Source organism: Prinia subflava, chromosome 8 (genome assembly GCF_021018805.1).
Source record: "Prinia subflava isolate CZ2003 ecotype Zambia chromosome 8, Cam_Psub_1.2, whole genome shotgun sequence".
Classification (NCBI taxonomy): Eukaryota; Metazoa; Chordata; class Aves; order Passeriformes; family Cisticolidae; genus Prinia; species Prinia subflava.
This window is the reverse complement of record NC_086254.1, coordinates 1,938,136-1,962,443: the sequence shown is the minus strand read 5'-3', so window position 1 is coordinate 1,962,443 and position 24,308 is coordinate 1,938,136. Positions and strand designations below refer to the sequence as shown.

The following is a 24,308-nucleotide window of genomic DNA, read 5'->3' as shown; positions in this document are numbered from 1 at the left end:
CAGTTGTGGTGTGCATGGCCTTGTTAGAAATGCAGTGGAGAGGTGTTGCTCCAGACCCAAACCACTGTGTTGAACCCCCTTTAATGCTGTGGGGCCATGGGAGTGCTCTGTAAGGAATATTTGTCTAACTTCTGTCAGTAGCAGGAGAGATACATAAATAGAAGTTTTGAAATGACAGCTGTTAATCATGGTTGAAATAGGACGTAACAACCCTTGATTTACACTGTTGATTTTTGGTTATTTCTTGCTATGCAGTTCTCCTTTTATTTGTTTTCATACAGCCAGATTTGTTCTTGATCAGAGATAAAATATGTTTTCTTTGCAATCTGATACTCAGTTCTGCAAGAAATCTGCTGCTCTCTTTTCTGGCTGGTTGAAGGCTCAGCAGGGCTGTGTGTGCTGGGCAGGGCAGTGTCGCCCTGTTTTTTTGGAATTTTTTAGCCTTGTGATTGTTTAATTTATTGGAGTCAGATTCTCACGCTTCTGACAGTTTCTTAATGCAAAAATAGCTCTGTTTACCTAATGGTAGTTTTTTGTTTACATTCCTTTTTGGAGGAGGAGAAGAACTGATTGACTGTCTGTTTGACCAGTGTGTTTGGAGGGGTCATGATCCCATCCACCAATCCACAACTGGTGCCAAAAATGTATAAATATGAAAGAAAGCGAAGTTCTGCCCCTTCTCTCCTGCTGGACATCTGTGAGTGGTGTGGTTCTTTTGTGTCCAGCTGTGTCAGGGCAGGGTCTGGGGCTCTGTACACTCAGGATGTCAGCCCCTGTGGGCATGGCCCAGCACAGCTGATGTGCTGGGATAACTGGGATCTCCCTGGCCCCAGCCAGCCCCACTTCTCCCAGGCTGCAGCTCCCTGGCCTTGGGAGCAGCTTGCACCCATCAGCATTTACCTGGTTTGTCTGTGCTTCTGCCTGGATCCGTGTGTGCCTCCTGAGGAGGAGGGTGTGCCTGCCAGGAGGGATGGAAATTCCCATTCCTGAGCCCTGTGCTGTGCTGGGAAAAGCCCAGAGAGCAAACGGGAACGGGCCTGAGGAGCAGCTGGAGATGTGTGTGCAGTGCCAGGCTGGTGCCCTGCTCAGCACAGACTCCTGCCACGAGTGGGGTCGGGCTGTACCTGCCCAGGGTTGGGGATGGGGACACCCCCAAAGGCACGTGTGGGACTCAGCTGAGTCCTAGGGAGGGCACTCACCCAGGCAGGAGCTGGGACTGCCTCGCCCTTGCAAAAGCTGTATAAAGAAAGAATAGGCAGAATTATAAAGAATAGGTAGAATAAATAAAAATATTTATTAAATAATAAATAAATAAAGACCAGTAGAAGTGAAAGCCTGGAATTCTCCTTCCCACAGCAGGGTTCTGCCATCTCTCAGGGAGCAGTGTCCCTGCCTTTAGGACTGTGGTGAGGGCTCAGCTTGCTGGCTGTGCTGTAACAGGGAGAGGTGTTAGTATTCATAGCTTTAAAGTATAATGTAGTGAAATAATCCTTTAATTCCGTGTGGCATAGAAGCTCAGGCACCTTGAAACTATACTGTAGATCTACTGCTGCCAAATGATGTGGGGTTTTTAAATTAAAATATATTTTAAAATAAAAAAATCTCAGGAGAGCCACATTAGGGTGTTTCTGACATGATATATGAGCTCTGTGAAAAAGGCTTTTGCCAGATTCTCAGCGGGTCTGTTTATTTTGCTTTCTGTTATATGCTACTATGGAATTATCTGAAGTGGCTCAGGGATCCAGCACAGCCAACTGTGCTCCTGAGAGGATGATGCTCCCTGGAGTCTGGGGCTCAGCTGCCCTTCCATCCTCCCTTACCCCTCTTAACATGATTGACTCTGTGTCCTTCCTCCTTTTCCTGTCTGAGAGGAGAGTCCACAGAGAGCCCTGCTGCCATGGGTTACCCTCAGGAGTGTTTTATGGCTTCTGTGCCCTCCTCCCCTGTCACAGAGGGGTCTCCTGGCACAGTGACTCTGGCACTGTACCTCTAGCTCTGTCCTCCTCCTAAGCCCAAGAGTTCAGCTCTGCTTTACCCTGTAGCACTGAATGGCAGCAGGAGCAGAGCAGAGAGCTGCTTTCCCTGGACACACATGAATATTCAGGCTGCACTTTCACTGTCACAAAGTAGGGCTGAGTGTTTCCCTGCTGCAAAAATAGTCCTGTTAGATTCCAAGTCACCTGAAAAAATCTCTCTGTGGGCTGAAAGAAGAGTTCCTGTTAGCACTTGCTGTGGCAGCAGTTTTATGTTGATGTTGCTGCATCTATTTTGGTTTATTCATAATTTCTGGATGGTTTCTATGGGACCTTCAGGCCTGAGCAAGTCTCTCTTTCTTCATCAAGTGGTCACCCTTGGTGTTCCGGATCTTGTGCCTCTCCTCTCCGTGCCCTCAGTGCCCCTCTCACTGTCTGGCCCCTCATGGCAGTCTCCAGCTCTGCCTCCACTCCTCATTGCTCTGCAGGGCAGCAGGGTTGTGGCTGAGGTTCTGTGTCTCAGTCCATGAGCAGCAAGTGCTCCAAACCACATCGTGGCTGAGGCCAAACTGCCCCAGCCCCTCCCACACCCCCTCCTCAGCAGGGCAGGGCAGGGGAGGGAAGAAGAAGCTTGTGAGGTAAAGGCAAGGAACTCACCCATTATTGTTACGGGCAAAACAGTCTTCACTTGGGGAAAAGAAATTCAATTAATTGTCCATAAAAATACATTGGAGTAGTTAAAATGACAGCAAAAATTGCAGTGCCACCCTCTGCCCCCCCAGCTCAGCTTCATTCCTCCATCCCTGTGTCCCTGGCTGTGGTGCAGTGGAATCCATCACCCACTGGGGAAACTGCCCTGGTGGAAAAATCCTGCAAACAATCCCATTTTGGAAAGCAAGGGAGACCTATTGCTCTCACTGTTTGGGACAAGTATAGTGAAGGATCAGAAATAAAAGCCTCTGCTGAGCCCCAGCCCTCAGCCAGCAACCACCCTTCCAAATCTGCTTTTTGGCCTTTTCCTTTAATAGAAATGTAGTTATGACTTTATCCAGTTCTGCTTGACTTCTGGTGTCCTCCAACAGACTCAAAGGCGTTACAAACTGACAGGTTCTGTAGCACAATGAAAGATATCAAAAAATGCAGTGCTGAGGATGACCGAAAGCTAGAAAAGTTTTGGAGCAGTGGGTGTGCCCCAGGATTGAGTCCTGTGTTCTTCAGCCTGAGCAAATGGTCTTGAAGTGCTTTTTTTGCATGTACCCCATCTCTCTCTGGGGGACTCCCTGAGACTGTGCATGTACCTTGTGAGCCAGTGACACTCTGAGTTTTTAGAGTTTTGGCCTTTCAGTCTAGAAAATGTCTGTATTTTCTCTCTGTGAGACCCTTTAGAGGAATCTCTTCATGGATAAATTCATTCCCACTGCGCAGTGAAAGCACAGAGTCCAACACACTTTTTGTAAGCTCTTTTTCACCCCTTGCCTGGTGCAAATGAGAAGGTTAATGCTGTGTTAATGTGGGAAGCTCCTCAGTGAGACCTTTGTAGAATCATGGAATATCCTGAGTGGGAAGGGACCCACAAGGATCACCCAGTCCAGCTCCCAGCCCTGCACAGACACCCCAAATCCCACCCTGGGCATCCCTGGGAGCTCCTGGAGCTGTGGCAGCCTCAGGCTGTGCCCATTCCCTGGGGAGCCTGGGCAGTGCCAGCACCCTCTGGGGAAGAACCTTTCCCAAAATCCAGCCTGACCCTGCCCTGGCCCAGCTCCAGCCCTTCCCTCAGTATCACTGCTACTCCCCAGGTGCCTTGAGGAGGCACAATGGGATTTTCATACTGCTGTTGCTGTTTGCATGGGGAACCCTGCCAGGAACAACAGAGGAACAAGAGTTGTCAACATGGCACTTCCATTTTTTTCCAAGGAAAGGTGCATTTCCATGGGGAAGCTGAAGTTAGGGTTCCTGTGTGCCCCAGGGTGATGCACCAGATGCACACAGGGTAACAAGACCCAGCCTATTATCTGTGGACCTTTTCAGCAGCACTGTGTTATTGCAGCATTGTTTTAAGCACCTGAATCTGTGCAAGTAGATTGAAATGAAATGACCCATGGCCTGTCCGCATGAGGTGTTCTCATGTGTGAGTGTAACTTTAGGTTCTTAAGAGAAGACAACGGGCACATTTCCATGCTTTACTCTTTTAATTTAACACAGATTGATGGGTTCTGGAATAAAATGTAAACCCTCAAGAGTTTGGCATGTGGAGAAACTCAGCTTGGAGAAGAAGAAAGGAAAATATGGCAAGCTTATAAATCATAACTTGGACTTATTTCTGAGTTTGCTGTCTAGTCCATGTAGTTCACTTTTTTTCCTACAGAGTTTCAGGCTCAGATATCTTCATCATATTCTCTTACTCCTTGTAAATTGTGTCTAGAAAAATGACACCTGCTGGGTTTTTCTTCTCTTCTCTGTAAATCGCTGGAATTCATGATGTAGAAGAATTATAAAACTGTTTCTATTAGTTAACAAATAACTAATGTGTGAAGATTGTGTACAAATTAAATTTGGGTTCTAGAAATAAAATTTGAGACTGGAAAAAAGAAACCCTCTTAACACCCCACTTGCAATAAGAGTTTTTTCCATCTTTGGGTGGAGGTTGACAAAAGACCAAGTCAGGGAAACTTGATCCATTTTCCTTTGAGTGGTTAAATTTTAAACTTGGGATCATAAAATTATGGGACATGGAGGTCCTAGATAAGATCAGTGAGTTATATATGAAGTGTAAGACTTCTTGAATTTGTTATCCTCCCCTCTGCCTCCAAGAACTGCTCCCAAGATCTCTTAGATCTGAACGATAATCCGTTCCATTGGCAATAAAAACCATTTTTACTGGAAGTGTTCTGGCTGAGCTGTGGAATATTTAGTTTATTTATTGAATTGTAAGTGTCTGACAAATAGCTCTGGTCCTTCTGCTACATTTTCTTCGAGCTGAGAGCATGCCTGTGCCATTTTTTGCAGTTGTGCTCATGCATTGCCACTCAGTTGTGTATTGGAACTCGCAGTTTCGTGGACTTTGTGTCCTTACTTTGGTTTGACTGATAGAGAGCACCCAAAGCTTCCCTTTACTGGTGAGGGGAGTAAGGGATTAAGACACAAATACCAAACTTGTAGATGCAGTTGGTTCTGGCAGTGGTAGGGAGAAAGGGATAACCTGAGGGTGAGGATACTTCTTGTGTTCCTTCAGTGACCCTGGGAGGGAGCAGCCGTGGCTGTGGGTGAGCAGAGTGGGAAAACATCAGCAAAGTGTAGGGTTTATTTATGTGCACCTGTGAAAATGCATTTGTGTGAATTTTTGTGTGTGCTTGTTTCTGGGAGAACTGGAATAAATGAGAGAGAGGAGAAAGAGGGGGAAAATGGTGATGGAGAGTGATGGAGGAGGAACATTTGGTCTCCAGTCATGGCATGGAGATGAATGAATACCTACACCAGTACAGTCTGAATGGAATTTACCATCATCATATTAGCAATTAGAATAAGTTAGCAGGAGTTGTTTGGTGTTTGTTACATGGATGTTGGTAACTGTAGTAGGTCTCTCATAAATTATTTCATATGGTATCTCACCAAGTATTTTTTGTGCATTTACCTCTGCCTCCAGTATTTATGTGTTTTTAGTCTAAATTTCTGAAAGAGACTTCTTGCCAATATTAACCTCCAGAGTTGGTTCAAACACAGCATTCAGCAAGGCTAAATGAAAATTTTAATACATTCAAGCAAAATATAGGGAAGAATATTTTAAAACAAAGAGATGCATTTTGAGCACTGCAGTAGATGTGGATGATATCTTCCTCTTGCTGTCTGGGTGTACATGTGCTCATGCACATAGGTAATGGGTGCCTGTGGTGAATGTTTCTCTCAGTACGTTGCTGTGTCATGTAGTGACCTGAACAGTCCAAAGTGTAAGAGAAGGCAGAGGTGTTCTCAATTGTAAGGCAAATAATGGTTCAGGGTTGGTTTTTTTTTTGTTTTGTTTTTTGGGGTTTTTGGGGTTTTTTTTTTGTACTTTTTATGTATTGCAATGCCAGTGAAGTTCATTAAAGCTGGTATGTAAAACAAAAGCAGTTTGATACCTTTTATGTAGATCCTGTTGTTTGATGGCCATTGAGGTCTGTTAGTTGAGAATTGTTTAGAGTACCAGGCTGTGGGGTTGAGGGCTAGTCCAGCAAGAGGAAGGCTTCTCTGGAGTGGTGACCTCTCCTTCCCCTGGGGAGACTCCACTGATCTCAGGTCCTCAATGCCCTCCTGCTGTAACGAGGGAGGAGCTGATGCTGGGGGTGCTGCATTGTGGTGGAAACTCCAAAAGCTTCATATGGCAGAAATACCCTGACAAGTCTAAAAATTTCCCAGAGGAAGATCTCAGACTGTGATTTCCTTGGGACATGAGTATTGCCTCCTCCTTCCTGCAGCATCTGGAGCTCCCACAGGGACACGGTGCCCGTGGTGTCCCCAGGGCTGTGCCTGGCACAGGGACACGGTGCCCGTGGTGTCCCCGGGGCTGTGCCCTGCTCAGGGACATGGTGCCCGTGGTGCTCCTGGGGCTGTGCCCTGCACAGGGACACGGTGCCCGTGGTGCTCCTGGGGCTGTGCCCTGCACAGGGACACGGTGCCCGTGGTGTCCCCGGGGCTGTGCCCTGCTCAGGGACACGGTGCCCGTGGTGTCCCCGGGGCTGTGCCCTGCACAGGGACACGGTGCCCGTGGTGTCCCTGGGGCTGTGCCCTGCACAGGGACACGGTGCCCGTGGTGTCCCCGGGGCTGTGCCTGGCACAGGGACACGGTGCCCGTGGTGCTCCTGGGGCTGTGCCTGGCACAGGGACACGGTGCCCGTGGTGTCCCCGGGGCTGTGCCCTGCTCAGGGACACGGTGCCCGTGGTGTCCCCGGGGCTGTGCCCTGCACAGGGACACGGTGCCCGTGGTGTCCCTGGGGCTGTGCCCTGCACAGGGACACGGTGCCCGTGGTGTCCCCGGGGCTGTGCCTGGCACAGGGACACGGTGCCCGTGGTGCTCCTGGGGCTGTGCCTGGCACAGGGACACGGTGCCCGTGGTGTCCCTGGGGCTGTGCCCTGCACAGGGACACGGTGCCCGTGGTGTCCCCGGGGCTGTGCCTGGCACAGGGACACGGTGCCCGTGGTGCTCCTGGGGCTGTGCCTGGCACAGGGACACGGTGCCCGTGGTGCTCCTGGGGCTGTGCCCTGCACAGGGACACGGTGCCCGTGGTGTCCCCGGGGCTGTGCCCTGCACAGGGACACGGTGCCCGTGGTGTCCCCGGGGCTGTGCCTGGCACAGGGACACGGTGCCTGTGGAGTCCCTGGGGCTGTGCCTGGCACAGGGACATGGTGCCCGTGGTGCTCCTGGGGCTGTGCCTGGCACAGGGACACGGTGCCCGTGGTGTCCCCGGGGCTGTGCCTGGCACAGGGACACGGTGCCCGTGGTGCTCCTGGGGCTGTGCCCTGCACAGGGACACGGTGCCCGTGGTGTCCCCGGGGCTGTGCCTGGCACAGGGACACGGTGCCCGTGGTGCTCCCGGGGCTGTGCCTGGCACAGGGACACGGTGCCCGTGGTGTCCCCGAGGCTGTGCCTGGCACAGGGACATGGTGCCTGTGGTGTCCCCAGGGCTGTGCCTGGCACAGGGACATGGTGCCCGTGGTGTCCCTGGGGCTGTGCCCCGCACATGGTGCCCGTGGCAGGGTGGCAGTGCCAGTGCTGCTGCTGGTGCCTGGGAGGGGTTCAGGGGGAGTGGGACACGGGCACTCTCCTGCACCGGGCTCACCTCTTGCTCTCTTGTGTTTCCCTGCTGCAGCTCAAGCCAGGCCAGCACAGCTGCCGGGACAGCGACAGCGAAAGCGCCAGCGGCGAGTCCAAGGGCTTCCAGCGGAGCAGCTCCCGGGAGAGGCTCAGCGACGTAAGTGCAGCCCTGCAGCTGGGGAACTCGGGGTCACCCTGCTGGGGCTCCCCCCGGGGTGGGAGGTATGGCTGGATTGACTTTCTGGGATGGTTGGTTGCTAAAATCTCTTTCCCTTTGGGGGTTCAGGAGAGGAAGAGGTAACTTAGGTCTCCTGCCCTGGTTCAGTAAACTTCTGAAAGTTTGATACAATATCTTTCTGTGTGCAAACCCTCAGCTCTTTGGAAACAGCTGAAGGCCATTTAATGAAGTTAAAATGTTCTGCATAGTTGAGAAGTCAGATGGCCTCTTTTTACCCCAAGCCGTGGAGATAAGGAATGTAATTCTTTGGGCTACATACTGTCTTTATGAGAAGTGTTTGAGTGTCTAGAGAGACTCAGTTGACTTATATATAATGAATTGATATAACATGGCCAACAATAGCATAAGCTCTGCCTTTATTGTTCTACCTGAAGTGCTGTGGAATGGCCTGAGATGGCAGCCCTGTGGAGAGTGTTTTTCTCCGTGGCAGAATGCTGGTCATTCACCGAGTGACACGCATGGGCTGCTCTGACAGAGCAATGACTACAGAAATCCTTCTGTTGCTGCAATTAGATTACTATTTATTATGTGTACCATCACAATCCTTGAGTGTTTTATTCATGGCTCTGTGTCCTCTGTGCCACATGCTTTACAGCACAGAATATAAAGAAAGCCCTGTCCCAAAAGAGTGTCTAAATTGGGGATTTTGTAGGTCAGGTCCTTTGCTGGTAAAAGCATGGATAGCTACATCAGTCAGCCCAATTTGTAGCAGCCAGCAATCTGGCCCTACTTTTAACTAACCCACATTTTGGAAATGGGGATTTTATCGATAGCTTGTCTGTGTAGATTTGGATGACAGATACCAGATGGTGTCCTCTATAGGCCAATCCAATAAAACTGAACTGAGCAGGCATTAAAAGAAATACCTTTGTAAAGGATACATTTCGTTGTGCAAATTTAAGCCTGAAGGCACACAGCTAGCAATTTTTGCTGAATTGTGCATATCACTGGAACAGATGCCTGATTTTTTTCTTTCGGTGAAAGTGTGAAATCTGTAGCACTCTCTCTCCACATCCCTTTGTCACATTATTTTAGAGGTCTATTTCTTCCCCAGAGCCAGCCTTTATGGGTTACATTCAGCTAAACACTTCAGAGCTTGCCCTTCATAGCTGTCAGCTGAGGTCAGTCTCAGGGCTGTAAGACTCTTTGGAAGAGGAGGGTGAAACCAGAGGAGGTAGTAAGGAAAAGCTGTGTCCAGGTAGCAGTGGATGGCAGCTGGATGTCAGCCTGTCACCATCACCATCCTGGCTTGTCTGAGCCCTGTGGCAGCTGGGCAGTCACTGCAACCAACTTCACAATTACACACACCTTCCAGCAAAAAATTTCACAGCCCCTTACAAACATGGTTTTAATTTAGCTTTGTCATTCCCTTGCAATGTACTGAGGGGAGAGCTCTGGGGTTTATTGGGCTTCTCAGGAGCTCACAGCATTGCACTGCCAGACCTGGCAGAGAGAGCAGAGTCCCGGTTCCCCTTCCACACATCAAATCCAGCTTTTCTCTGATGTTTTTACAATACTTTTCCTTTGTCTTGGCACTGTGGCAAATTAGAAGGAAGTAAAGAGCAAATACAACTTCCCTAGTGCACCCAGGAGAGGACAGAGGGATTCACAGGTTGCTCAAAAGAAACATTATGTAAATATATGTGGAGATGTATATTTTAAAGTGTTATACATAATTTATGTTTTGCTTAATAAGGAAAGTTCCTTTCTGCTTTGATAATTCTTTGCAGTACCAGCAGTGTCTCTCTGGTCTGGCATTACCAGTTCAGCTGAGATTTGAGAAACACGCAGGAGACAGCTCTCACTGTGCCTGGCCCTGTGGGGGCCTTCCCCAGGCTCCTTCAGTTCAGAGCAGCACTTCCCATTGCCCTCTCCCAAATTCAGTTCAGACCTGTCCATCCCACTGCCCCTCTCCCAAATTCAGTTCAGACCTGTCCATCCCACTGCCCCTCTCCCAAATTCAGTTCAGACCTGTCCATCCCACTGCCCCTCTCCCAAATTCAGTTCAGAGCTGTCCATCCCATTGCCCTCTCCCTGTCAGAAACCCCCTATGCTGAAATGACAGGACCTTCCAAATGGCTATTTTAAAGAATTCTTTTTAAAGAAGTCAGATGTCTAATGATGGCCATTATTTACTGTCCAGAAAAAGCTACAGATAACAGAGTTTTCTCTGAAGCTTTGCTTCTGTTTTCACAGTTACTTTCTGAGAAAAAAATATGCAAAAAGTTGTGTACCCAACAGAAGATAGAACAAAAAATATAAAACACTGCAAGCAGATTAACCCTGAGGTCAGAAAGGAAATTTTGGCCCTGAAATATAAAGAATCTCCCCTATTGTCACCTGGCAGCACTGTAAGATTAAGCCTGGCTCCTTTATGGAAATATGGATAATGTCTGAAGTGTGTGCTCTCCGTGGATGATCCATTTCCCATCCCCAGTCTGAGCAGGCTGGTGAAACAGGAATGTTGGAGCTTAGTGCAGGCCTAAGTGGGAGCTTAGTGACGGATGCAGAGTGAGGGAGAGGGGATAATGAATATCCAGTTGCAAACTGACATGTCAGTGCCTTCATTCCCTCTCCTGTCAGGTATCTTTCAACTCTGCCTGTTGTAAATGTAGCTGCAGCCCTTGGATAATGCAGAGTGATGCCAAGTGTGTTTACAAGGGGTGACTCCTTCCCAGGCTAATGAGATCCAAGCAGGTAATTTGCAGCATTTGCGAGAGGTGGGCAAAAATGAAAGGAAGATAATTCAATGAAAAGACCATGTTAAGCAGGAGACTTTTCTTATAATGAGGCTTGAAATAGCATCAGACAGTAGGAAGGGGAATATCCTCCGTTCCTGTCAGAGGCGATGCAGTGAGACTGATTTCTGTCAGCTCCTCTCTTTGTCCTCGCCTCCACACGTGTGCACACACCCACCCCTCTGTGAGGGAACATAATTAGCAGAGAATTTGACCTCTGCTAGATTAGGGATAATGATTGCTCAAATGCTCCAGTGCAAGCAATGCCCTGATCCAGCTCCCCCTCTGAATTTCATAAACCCATGGCTCTCTGCCTTTCTCCCCTATATAGATTTTTTTTTTAGGAATGACAACTTGTTTTTTCCTTTATGGGCAGAGGTAGCTCCAGGGGCCTTAAAGAGAAATTGGAGAGCTGCTCCTCCTTTATATATGGGGTGCTGTAGTCAGTTTAATCTCATCAAAATCTTGCCAGTAGTAGAATTCATTTTGTTGAGTTCTTGCTTAGAGACAAGATGGCAGCGCTTTCTCTTTTGCTCAGCTTGGAGCTCAGTCAACTTGTTTTCCTTATCTTCTTGGATGTATTTATTTTTAATTGACTCCTCCCTCTTCGGAATACATTTTAGGCATGTTTTACAAAACAGCCAGGAGATTTACTTGAGGAAAACATGAAAGTTCCAGCTAACCTGGATGGTAAATGCACTGAGTATTCAGGGGTTCAGCCACCTCTTTGCTGATCAAAAATCAAACCACTTGATTCCTTTGGAGCACATTCCTAAATCCCTCATCTGCTTGATCTCAGCCCTGCCTGGTACCTCTGGTGTTGGTTGCAGGTTTTCCCTGAAGGGATGAACAGCAAAAGCCTCTCCCACATGGTCATTGGATGGGATTCAGCCCCTCTTGCTGCAGTTGGCACCTTTCTATCTGGAATGTTTTTCCAGTTCCTGAACAGGGAGTGAGACAGGAATCTTCCCATTTGTCCCTACATTAAAGGTCTTCTCTTGGGCTCTCAAAAAAGCTCATCAAAGCTGCTGCACTGTTCATGAGTGCTGCCCTGTCCCCAGTGCTCTGTAGCTGTGTGCTGGGTACTTTGTGCTTGAGAAGAGGCCACAGCGAGGTGCCCACAATGAGGATCAAGTCCTGAAATCCTGAAGACCCCTGCCCACCAGCTCTGTTGCTGTTTGCATCAGGAATAGACGTGTCTACACCCCTCCAGCAGTGCAATCCTGCGGGCAGCTCATGGTTTCAGCCCCAAATACAGGATATTTTCCTTTGTCTCCCATCCCTCCCAGCTGCACAGAGCCAAAGACAGATCGAGGGATGCTCTTTGGGTTAGGTGCTGTGCAATGCTCAGTGCTGCTCCCTGCCCTGATATTCTTATCAGCAGTGGTGTTGGCTGTGTGTGGAGTGCAGCCCCAGGAGCAGAGCTCAGTGTTGGTGTGCAGTGCCAGGAGCTGCTAGGGCTGTGCTTTGTGTGCCTGCGAGGGTGGGGATGTGTGTGTTTGTGTGGCTAAGGTTGGGTGCTTAAATGCTTTGTTGCATTATGTTAATTCCTCGGCAGTGCAATCAAATTCATGTCGTAATTAAAGCTGTCAGTTGGAAGGCAAGCCAATCGCCAAGAAAACACAGCATAACAAATGAAGTGAAATGATTCTGCGTGTAGCTATACAATGCTTCGCCAGGCATGAAATTAAATAAGTAATTTGATGTTGACATCAGAAATTGAAATGATACCCACTGTTCCTTCATTCAGTCAGACCTGCATAAACAATAGCCAGAACAAATATGTACAACACAGTCTTTCTCCCCACCCAGCTCCCCAAGTAATGCACAATATATATGCAAAATGGGTATAACTGTGCCTTCCAAGACCTCAAGGATGTAATTTTCTTTGGTACACAATAAACTAATGCTTACACGAGGGTTACTACATTTTTGCTTCTGGGCCAAAGTTCTCCTCTTTAAGAAAGGATGGAAAAAAAAACCAAAACCAAAACAAACCAAAAAAAAAAAAGAAAAAAAAAAGAAAAAAAAGAAAAAAGCCCAGAACCCTGTCAATTTTAAGCAAGTGTGTTTTGCTGTTGGGCACCTGATGCAGGCTTCTGCTGGTGGTTGTGTGAATATCAAACAGTGTTTCTAATGTCCTATTTTGCAAAGGGTTTCGGAAAGTGAAACCATTACCTCTATTATAGGCACACTTTATGTAAGAGCTATAGAACCACCCAGTGCAGGATCACGACTCAGCACGGCCTTGTAAAGATGCTTGTACAGTTGGCACCAAGGCTGGGCACTGGGTGGTGGGATCCTTTCGCTATTGGGAGTGACCCAAAAGGTGAGAAGTTGTCTCCTTGCATAGCCCTCGCTTCAGCCTCTGTGCTCTGCCAACAACGGTTCACAACACAGCTGACAGTCATCCATGCATGTGCAGCACAGTCTTTCATACTTCAGTTAAACAGAGTTTGCAAACTGTACTCTCCATATGCAGCATGCAATGTGTGAAGGGCTATATTTCCATCCAGCAAACTCAAGTTCCCTGAAAAAGCACAGTTGTTCAGTGAAAGTCATTTGACTGCTATGTTTCGACTGTCCTCCCATAGCCATTGCAGCATTGCTTTCGAAGGAATGAAAATATTCAGTGGGAAATATTTTGTTTGCTTATTCTTTTTTCTTCCTCTTTATTTGTTTTGTTTTGATAATCTATCCTTCCAAAACTTGGAATAAAAAGCAGACAAAAAAATTACACACAGATGCAGAATGCAAACTTTGGCGCTTTCAGGCAGTAAAGTAAGTTTAAAAAAGCTGTGAGTGAAGGAGTGGGACTCGCTTGGCATCTGTACATAGCTGAAACAAAAGTGGTTATAATGATTGCACGTGTTTTCCTCGTGGGTGGATCTCCAGTTTAAATGAGAGGAATTTTGATGGCATGAGGCAGAGAGCAGGGTGGGTGAAGGGGAGGGCAGCGTGTGCTGTGCTGGACACTGAGCAGGGTGTGCTGCACCTGCTCTGTGCCAGGGCCACAGGGGCTCCCAGGGGTGCTGAAAATCACAAGGCAAACAATATTAACACAACAAAAAGCTGTTACCTTTAGTGAAGGTCCTCCAGGTGCAAGTATGGCAAAATGCACACGCGATACAGTACTTTGACAATTTTATAAGTTTAACAAATTAGCATAATTTGTAGAAATTAGCCAAGTAGAGGAGCAGTTAATTCCTGAAAATTGAAGAAAATTCCAGAAAACTGAAGCCCCCCCTTGTCATGTGTCGTGCCCCCCCGCCCCAGCTTCTAGCCCTGCATTTATTATGTCTACAATATATGGAAAAAATAAAACATCCTCGGTTCACTACAGAGGCAAGACTAAATAAGAGTCCAGGAAGGTGAGCTTACCGTTCTAGAACCCAAGAGAAAGGGTAGAAAAAGGACTAGGGCTGGCTAAGGAGCTATATAACAGCAGTGTACAGAGTTATGAATATCTGAAAAAGGTACAAAAAGCAAGAATCTTTGTGGCATCTCCAAAGCAGGGCCCGTGGCCGTGGAGGGCTGTGCCCAGCCGGGCTGGCGAGGGCAGGGCTGTGCCAGGGGGCAGTTCAGGCCAGCACTGCTCATCCCCAGGGACAGAGGGAGGCAGGGCTGGCAGGCTGGGCCCTGCTGCTGCCAGGGACATCAGCCCTGGGGCCAGGGGTCTGCTGTGGGTGGTGGTGGCACAGCAGACGGAGTGGGGACAGGAGCACTTTGGGATGTCCTGGTTTGTGTGCAGTTCCCTTGTGCGCTGATGGCCGGAGCTGTGCACTGCACACCTGCAGCTGCATCTGGGCACGGGGATGAAGTGACCCAAATTCTGTTTTTCCAGGGGTGTTCCTGGGCTGTGTGGGTGTCCCCGAGGTGTGTCACCCCCAGGGGGCTGTGCTGGGGTCAGAGGGGGAGCTGAGCCCAGCAGCTCTCTGCTCTCTGGGGATGCTGCCCTGCTCCTGCTGCATCCACGGCTCCGGGGCCAGGGCTGGAACCTGCTCCCCTCTGGTGGAGCAGCCTGGCCTGGATTAGCACCGAGATGTTCCGGGCTCCCCACGGCCCCAGACCTGCTGTGTAATCCCCATTGCTCAGATGAAAAACTAATGAAACAAAACCCTTGATCTCCTTAATTCCTGGGAATATAGAGGTTGTGATCGTGTCCCACTTAAACTGAATTTCGTGATGCTTTTTTTTTTATAAAGCATTTAAACAAATTGATTATTTTCCATGCTAGCAATAATAGTTTTAATTATTTTTATAGGTTTGAGTTTTGAAATCTATTTCACACTGTAGATATTTGCTGTTTGCTTTTTTGTTGTTGTTGTTGTTTCTAAATCCTCGGTTTGTCAAACAGTGTGGACATCCAAATGGGAAATTGTAGTGACTGCATTCTCCAGAAAATGGTACATTGACTAAAGCAGCTTCTCTGTGCCCACGCATTCTTTACATTTCAGACTACTAATTATGTTTACAAAATGTCTCATTTTAGAAAAGCACTATGTGTGTACTAACCAGGGCCTTTCGGGAATAAATTGGCAAACAGGTCATACACTGAAAAAGTCATCCAAACCCACCGGGCTTTTTGTTTTGAAGTCAGTCTACTTTTTTTCCCTTCCTCCCCCTCCCGCCTGCCCCTTTGTGGCCGTGCAGCTGAGGAGCTGGAGTCCAGGGCATTGAATGTCAGCATGTCAGGGAGGCTGGCTGATGAGTGTCTGTTTAGTCTCAGTGCAGGGCGAAATGCCATCATTAATTCATTACCCAGCTGCCTGTCAAATAAATTGGCAATTACGTCCACCGCAGAAGCTTGGAATTCAGTAAATAGCACGTTACCATCTCCGAGTGGTTGAGAGATGTAAAGGGAAAAATTAAGCAACAGCGTGTTTGTTTCAGTAGCAGATGACAAGGGGCAGGACGCCGGTGCTGTGATGTGGTGATGAAAAGCTTGGAAAGGGCTGGTAATGAGCTGTGTGGATTGGAACGTGTTAAAAACCATCACTGACTTTCCACTTTGTCTTTGTGTTTTATTGCAGAGCTCAGCTCCTTCCAGCTTGGGAACAGGCTACTTTGTAAGTGTATCTCCACTTTCACACGTGTGCCTCCGAGCAGCAGAGTGCTGCTCACACAAAATGCACAAAGAGCGGGGACACGGGGACACCCACCAAGCCCACTCTGCCCCGCAGCTGAACACACCCTTCTTATTTCTTCCTCCACAAAGTAACATTTCCAACACGGTGCTCCATGTTTTCTTGAACTAATCAGGTGTCTTATTAATTACTACATAAATTTTAACAGCACTTAATCTACACAATTACAGCAAATAAAATGAGCTGTGGTCTCACCAGCTCTCTAATGGGAGATGGGAGGACCTTGATTCCCCCCTGCACCAGTTCTTGTTTAGTCACAGATTTTAAAGAGTCCAATACAATGTCTGGCCTCATCTCCTGTGTACCACAGCCCAGAGAAGGTGGCACAGGGATTTCTACCTGTTGCTTAAAAGCCCGTGGCTCATGGGCACTCTTTGAAAACACAGAAATTATATTATTATATTTATGCCAGATTTACATTTTATGTCCTGAGAAGCAGATCAGGCCCCAGCTGGTTTGAAAATTGATCAGGTTTTTTTGGGCTTGTGATTTACTTGCATGCAGCTGTATTGATTTAGCAGTCTATATTCATACCTTTTGTTCATTCCCACATTCATCAGTATACCTTTTACTTGCACAGATAAGTTTGGGAGTAAAAAATGTTTTCCAGTCAATCCAATGCACTGCTTATTTTCTTCCAAGATTTATGTTTAAATTGCGCATATCCTGTTTCTCTTGTAACTTATGCTGTATTCTCCAAGCACATCTTTTCTGCCTTTATAATAACTGTAGGAGAAGCAGAGCACTGTGTATGTCCAAAACCAGGTGGGTGAAATGCAGTGAGCCTTGGCCACAGCACTGCTCTGTGAAGTTATCAGTCTAATCAAAGCCTGCTTCTATCTTCTCATGGATCTGTGGGGAAAAGTAAACTCTGTGGTATTCAATTACACGATGGAAAAACTTGGTTGCACTCCTGTCACATTCCCAGAGAGTTATTTTCTTCTATTAGTTCATGGTGAATTTAGTCTTTTGTCATAGAGGTCTGTGATCCTGTAAAAAAGTTATGGGATTAAATTGTGTATGTGTGGTCTGACAAAAATGGCACAAAAATTTCCTAATACCTGGAGAAATGCTGTACCCTGCTGGATTTACACTGGACTTCTGCACAGACAGAACGTTCACACTGCTGGTGGTGAGGTATGAAAAGAGCATCCTCAAGTGAAAGAGTTTTGTGGTGGTTGTTCTAATTGTATCAAGGCCCAAGTCAGTGTAAGGTAAGTTGTGAAACAGAAAAATGAGCTGGTTTCCTTTTTTCATCACTTGCCCTGGGTTGTGTCGTGTATTTTTGAGAGGGAGGGAATGAAGGGAAAAATTATGTCAAATGGGTCAGCGTTTATGTAGAATTAACACTAAACCTTGGATATCTTTACATAGTTCTGAATGGATTGCTTTCCTTTGTCTGGGAAAATTCCAATCACATAGAGGTCTGTAGACATGCTCTGGAATGGGGCAGGTATATTATGGGCTGGAGGGCTGTGCCATGGATAAATAAGCCTTGTTCTCCTTGCAGCAAGAGCTGAATATGCATGGTTTGGGAGCAGAGCTTCCTCTCTAGGCAGCAGAGGCGACAGAAGAGAAGCCATCTGCTGTTCCCTGCACCATACTGTCTGTGGGTTGGTCCACTAAAGTGAAAATCTGGAAGGTGTCAGCATCCCCTATGCTCCAACAGAAAGCTTGAAAGTTTCCAGCTCTCCTGAGCAAGGGATTTAGTAACAAGAAGAAGCCTGATGTCTTCTAGGGCTGATGGATTGGCACCTTGAATCATTCCAATTTGGGGCTGTGTAGGTGGGGGAGACGTCCCTTGTTGGTGCCATTAATATATTTAACTGAGCTGTTTCTTTTCTGTAGTCACAGTATTAAGAGTCTTTAACTTTGTTTTTTTCTTTCCTCACTAATAGCCAAGTAGGTAGAAAATGTCCTTCAGTTTCTATCTTAAAGTTGTTTTTACACTCACACAGTCTTGGATGAAACATGAAGGGTTTTTTCCTCCCTTTCCACTTTGGAAAATTGTTTTTAGGATTATCTTGCTTGTTGTTTCAAAAAAGCCCATACTCTTATTAACTTACATGGGGCAAATAAAACCCAGATGTGTTTTGTGGTACCAGACAATGAGAAAAATGCTCCAGAATGATCCAATTAGCATGTGTTTCTGATCAATGTAATTATTTTATTATCAAAGTGCAAAGGAATACGCACTTGAATTGACTTCTTTTTTCCAAAGCCTTTAACTAGAAAGGACTGTTAGTTTTTGTGTTTGGTGTTAACCCAGAACATCAAAACAGGGGTCACTGGTCTCAAATACAGTAAAAATAACTTCTAGTCCCATAGATAATAATAAAGCTTTGGCCCTTGGAAATGATTTGGTGGATGTTGTACTGTGGAATATTCTGTACTGCAGCTCACCAGAGGGAACAGAGGAACCAGGTAGGTGGAAATGGACTGATGGACATCTGCTGCAGAGGGAAGCAAGTTTTATTCAGAAAGGAATGAACACTGAGGTATGGATTCAGTAGCACACGTCTGCTGTTTAAATCAAGTATTAATGGAATCTTCATGTGTTTAGGCCATGTTGCCTAGCACAGAAATAATCCATGTCCAGCTTGGAATCCCCTTTGAGGACGCTGCTTGTGCCAGGCACTCAGGTGGGAGGGGTGATGGGTGGTGTGTCTGCAGTGTTTGTGGGTGCTGTGCATGCTGCAGCAAAGCTAAAATGACTTTTAGATCCTGTTACTCCACAGAGTCTCTGCAGGTCACCGAGTGTTTAAGGGAACATTTATAAAGCTGACACTTCCCAGTAGCACAAAATCATTCCTCTAATATCTCCATGCTAGCTCCATCCCAGTAACTCATTGTGCAGCTTCAGCAGTAGTGAGGGCTGGAATCTCACCTGATTTTATACTGTCAGTAGATCGAATTCTGAATGGCAGAGCTGGAGACTGAATTGTTCTGTTCTTGTCTCTGTGTAAGTGCTCCTGGAAAAGCAACAGGGAAAGCAGAAATGCAGGTGCTGTGGGAGGCATTCCCACAGCCTGCTGTGGAGAGGGTTGAGAATCTCCCTCAGGATTCAGCCTAACCCAGCTGGGGTGATAGAACTGCCCTTGGTCAAACAAACCTTGTAATGAGCTGCCTTCAGCAGAATGGGACCACTGTGAGGGGCCACTGAAGGAGAGGGGATGGTGCAAAGTTGTCAAGGAGCTCTAGATACATCTTCAAGTCTGGATTTCATTTGGGAACAACTCTTCTACTCCAACAGGTGTTGGTATTCTCTGTAGATTCTGTTTAAAAGACAATTTTGTTGGAGTCTGTTTCACCTGTCTTAGTGCTCCTTGTCAGAGGAGACACTTTCCCATCCTTTTTGCACATTATTAAACCAATATTCAGAAAGGAAGAGGTAAAAATCATTCTAATTCTCCTGGAAGCCTTTTGTGCTGCCCTGACTTTATTGCTTCCTGTGGGATCAGTCCAGTCTATGATTGGTGCACGTGAAAAAAATTTGGGCATGTTGTTAATATTGGTGCACCCTAAGAAATCACAACTTAATACTTCCTGGAAGATCTCCCAGTTGTCTTTGACACTTTTTGCATTGCAAATTATCATTGTCTCTCATCAAAGACAGATTATAAGGTAGATTACATCTCATCAAGATGTCAGATCAGATAATTGGAAAGTAGTTAGAGTTTTAGAAAAAAATCACCATCTCTTTAACTTTAAAAGGAAAGCTATTTGAATTGTGGGAGTTTTTTATGTTGTCCAGCTTCTTGAGACTTCAGAAGGTTGAGATGTTTTAGAATACAATTGGAATTTGTATAACAGTAAAGCTTTTTCTCTTACCTAGCTTTGAAGAATGGCTATTGCTCATTTGTGTATCTTGCATCCAGCCAAATCCCTGTTAAAGCAGATAGGGGTTCCTTGGTTTGCAAACCAGAGCAGAAATCAAAACTTAAATAACTGACTCTTTTGCTTCTAAACAACAACCCTGAGTCCCAAGGTTGTCAGGTTCTTTGGCAATTGTACACTTTCTCTGCTTTTGGCAACTTACTTCTATTTCTGTATATGTCTACTTCTTGAGTCTTTGTTCCAGTTTCTGTTCCTCTTTTAATGCTGTGTTGGGGTTTTTGGGGTTTTTTTTTTGATTGCAGGTTTGTGTTATTTTCTATTCCTCCAAATGCAGAGAGTTTGGGAATTTTTCAGAGCTGGGTAGGATTTGGTAATGAGCTGGTGAGGGAAATAACATTGTGAAGGCAGAAGACTCCCTGTGACCCTTCTTTTCTAAACAGCGATCTTGCTCCACCTTGAACAAAAAAATGAAAGAAAAGCTACAACTGGGCTTTGCACATGGGCTGGTGGCTCAGACAAGCATAAATGGTGAGCTTGTTCCCCGAGGCTCTGGCTAATCAGTTGTGCTATCCAGTTTGGCCCTGGGTGGGTTGGGTTCAGATGTTTGCACAGTTCCAGTGCACCACGGGGACCCTGCCTTGTGCAGTGTTTATTACTCAGAGCTCTAAAAACCCATCCCAGGGAGAGTAAGGAGAGCACCAGTGGTGTTTGGTATGGATATGATGGAAAACCAGGCTTTGGCCTAGATAAGGCCAGCTATTTCTCTGTGCTCTGGGAGGGATTCTCACCTGAGACATCATCCTGCAAGAAGAAATGTGGAATTGTTACAGCAGCACCTTCTCTGCTCTCAGAGAGCCCTTCAAAGAGCAGCTTTCCCCTCGTTGCCTGGTCACTGTGTTGGCAGTGCTCCTGAGGAGCTGAGCTGTGTTCCTTGAGGTGGTCAGGCTTGTGATGCTGGACACTCCTGGGTGGGAGGGTGTGAAGAGGCTGCACTCTGTGAAGGGCAGTGGGACCCACTGGCTTCCACAGGGGAGAACAGATCAGATCCAAAGCATCGTTTGGAAGGGCTTCAGTAAATCCAACCTGCTAAGGCAGTGGTGCTTTACTCCACATCACGTGCACAGTGGGGTTGGTAAATAAAAAAACTGTTGTTCTTGCAAGTAGGTTAATCTGCTCAGTTAATTTTAGAGCTTGACTTTAGAAGCCAAACATTTTAAATGTATTTTGCTGATGTAGAAGTGTGTGTGTGTCTGAAACACCCTGAGGTGCACAAAGGCTCTGCACAGGGGCTGTTGGGGTGGCACCACACCATGAACTGCCATGTCCCCTGTGAATGGAGCTGGAAAGAGGATCCTTGTTATCCTCTCTTTGGCACTATAAATCATTGTTAACGAATCCTAATTTGCTTAGTAGGGTAATGAATGATCTCCAATTTTCTCACTGTAATTAGTTTTACCAACTATTATTGTGAAGGGTATATTGAAATCCATTTTAACTTCACTTTAAATTCTCCATGTGCCCATTCTTTGCAGAAGTGAAGCTGACAGCAGAGGTTATGAATCTTCTGATGGTAAATTCAGATTCGAGCAGAGTGGACAAGATCCCCAGTAGAAATCTCTCTGTGGGCTGTAATTACTCATTAGTGTTTGCAGCCCTCAGTGGAGTAGGTTTGGTGTGGTGCAGTGAGACCAGGAAACCTGGTATTTCTTCATCTGAAATCTTTTAGGTATTGTCTTTTGTTTTCCAGGAGCCATTAAAAATGCAGTTTATTCTAACTGCTGCTGTAAGGGAGGCATCATCATTGCCAACTAAATACATTGCATGTAATAAAGTCTACCCCAGGTCTATTAATTTGAGCATTTATAAACTGTAGTGCTGTTCCTAGGGAGAACTGAGACTCATTAAAGAGTTTGCTAACAACATGACCAGCAAAGCAAGAACAAGAGCATCTGCATTTCCAGCATCCTGCTCATCACAATGAGAATACTTGGAGCAAAACAACAGGTTTTGGAGAAGAAAACTGTGTATTCCACATATTATTAACTCAGTATTTGGGGAAAGATTAGGCAAGCAGAATAAATGGCCTGGGCTGGAATTTGGTCAGGATAGGTCTCTCCTCAGATAATTTGGAACAGAGGTGGTGAAGGTCAGAGTTATTTTTTAAAGCCCTTCAGATGGTATTTCCCTAAATGCTGTAGAACCCTGCCCTATTGCATGCTCATGTTTTTTGAATAATGTGCTTTGAATTTAAGATATTTTTCCACATACTTCTTTGGACTGTTTGTGAAACTGTGTTGTCCAAATCTTACAGAAGGAGAGCAGGGCACCTCAGCAGTTTCTTACCCAACCAAACTGAACTGAGACCACATTTCAGAACTTCAGGTCTTTCTGGTTCGTCCTCTCATTGCTGAAACCCTCTGCATTTTCACCCTCTGTCTGAACAATGCAGTTTCTCCAATAACTTATAGTAATTTCCTTAGAACAGTCCCCAGATGCTTTAATGATTCAGGGGTGATATCCCCAAGGAGTTGTCACTCAGGATTGAGCAGAGTGTGCTGGCCTGGGCCTTCCCTCCCCTTCCCAAGGCCACTCCTGCTGGAGTTCTCAGAACTGAGCAATTCTGTGCTTTCTCTAATGGCTTTGCCTCAATTCTGCACTTCCGTGTCTTTCCTATGTGTTTGTTTTATTTTGGGTTTTTTGTTTGTTTGTTTGGTTGGTTGGTTTTTGTTGGTATTTTGTTTGGTTGGTTGGTTGATTTGGGTTGGTTGTTGTTGTAGGGTGGGTTTTTTTGTTTGTTTTGGGGTTTTTTTACATTTCTGAAATGGTATTGCATTTACTGCGCTTGCCCTTCTTCAGCAAGTGCTTCCAGCTTCCTGGTCCCTTTTCCTCCTGCTTCTGTGCATGGTTCCCCACTTACCTTGTTGGAGCCACCTTTTCCCCAAGGATTACAAGTGTGATCAATGGAGATGTCATAAAAAAAAGAATGGAAATAAGAGAATTTATGTATTTGGAGAGGTGGTATTAAACTCCTCATTATTTGCCAGAAGGATCTTCCTCTTCTGGAACTGGTAGGAAGGGGAATGTTGAAAGTGGCTGGTTGATAACTTCATTCACAGTTTAAAACCCTGGAGGCATTCTTGGTTTGTTTTTTTTTGTGGTATTTCAGGTGAACTTGCTTAATAATTCTTTTCCAGAAAAAAAAATTAGAAAAATCAAGACATAATTATTTATAGCTAATGGTTTAATTTAATAATTTCTTCTTCTGGACATTATAAGATTTCTATAAGTGGCAGAAAGACTTAAGATTTGCTGTCAGTCTCTCTGGTCTCAAATGCCCCATGTTCTGTGGCTCATGTTTTGCTCACCAACTCCTGCAAAGCAAAAGGATTCTTTTTTGTGCTTCCCCTCTTTCTGTTTCCCATAACACGTGACACAAATTGCAGATGTGAACCTGAATAATAAAGGATTGCTTCACTGATTGCTAAACATGCATTATGGTGCTTTTAAACTCATTTCAGGTCACCATACTGCAAATTAGTTTGATTGCAAGCAGTTAAGCTGTCATACACAGAGCCTCCATCTTCCAAGGGTCTCAGTTTCGTATCATTACAAGAGAATGCTCAGTGGCATTGTGTGTTTAATATTGTGGAGCAAAGACGGTGTTGAGTCTCCAGAGGAGGTTCTGTATGGTTTGATGGAAAGGAAAGGGCTGTGCAGTCCATCACTGCAGTGAGCCCTGGGTCTGTGCCATGTGTAAACGGGCTGAGCACGTTCTGTATGACACAAGAGCCAGTTTGCTCTTGTTTGTGATGTTTTGGAACTCGGTGGGATTTGTACCCCAGTGGAAAGAGCGACACTGGACTGTTCCAGTTGCAAATGGTCTCATGGCGTTATTGTTTGTGGTGAGATTTTGCTCAGTGAAATATAAATTACCATTTTCAACTATGTGCCATTAACAGAACCTTTCAAGATCCCTGCATGGTGTAACACCAGAGTTTATAGACCAGCACACTCTCATGCAAAAAACATTGTGGTAGAAAGGAGGTGGAAGGCTAAAATGTGGTGATTTCCCTGGAAAAGGGGTTTGTGGTGCTTGTTTGGGTGGGCCTGTATGGAGAGGGAGGGAAGCTCATCCTGAGGCCAGTGTGGGAGCCCCCTTGCAGAGGAGAAAGCAGAGCTGCTCTGCAAACCTGGTGGCCTTGGAAGGCACCAGTGCAGCCATTGGACTGACAGGGGGTACTGTGGAGAAAGAGAATGCAAAACCAGCAGTGTGCAGTGTGAATGGACAATGAGGAGAAGCCATGTGATGGTGTTATTCAGATGGCAGTTTCCAGAAGCTTTTCATTTTGCCATTTTCTGAGAAATACAGTCTCTCTCTCTCTCTCTTTCTCTCTCTCTCTTAAATTTTGGAAGAATACATTTATTAATTTGGGCTGCATCATATTGTTTATTTTTTTAAAAAGCAATACGTCTTTTTCTTCTTGCAAAATTCACAAGTAAGGAAATACTGAGACAGTTAAGTCAGGAGGGAAACACTGCTGTAATACTGCAGGCACTCAGCTCTGAAACTTGCCCAAAGTACGACTT

General features: G+C 46.1%; 1 protein-coding gene across 8 annotated transcripts in view; it reads left to right on the top strand.

Moving 5' to 3' along the window:
• AUTS2 (activator of transcription and developmental regulator AUTS2) overlaps window positions 1-24,308 on the top strand; it is a 777,204-nt gene that overhangs the window by 345,086 nt on the left and 407,810 nt on the right. For all 8 annotated transcript variants that reach the window (XM_063402372.1, XM_063402375.1, XM_063402371.1 and 5 more), the window contains 2 exons: window positions 7,817-7,918; window positions 15,771-15,806. In XM_063402372.1, the coding sequence (XP_063258442.1) occupies window positions 7,817-7,918; window positions 15,771-15,806 (138 nt within the window). The remainder of the gene's footprint in view (window positions 1-7,816; window positions 7,919-15,770; window positions 15,807-24,308) is intronic.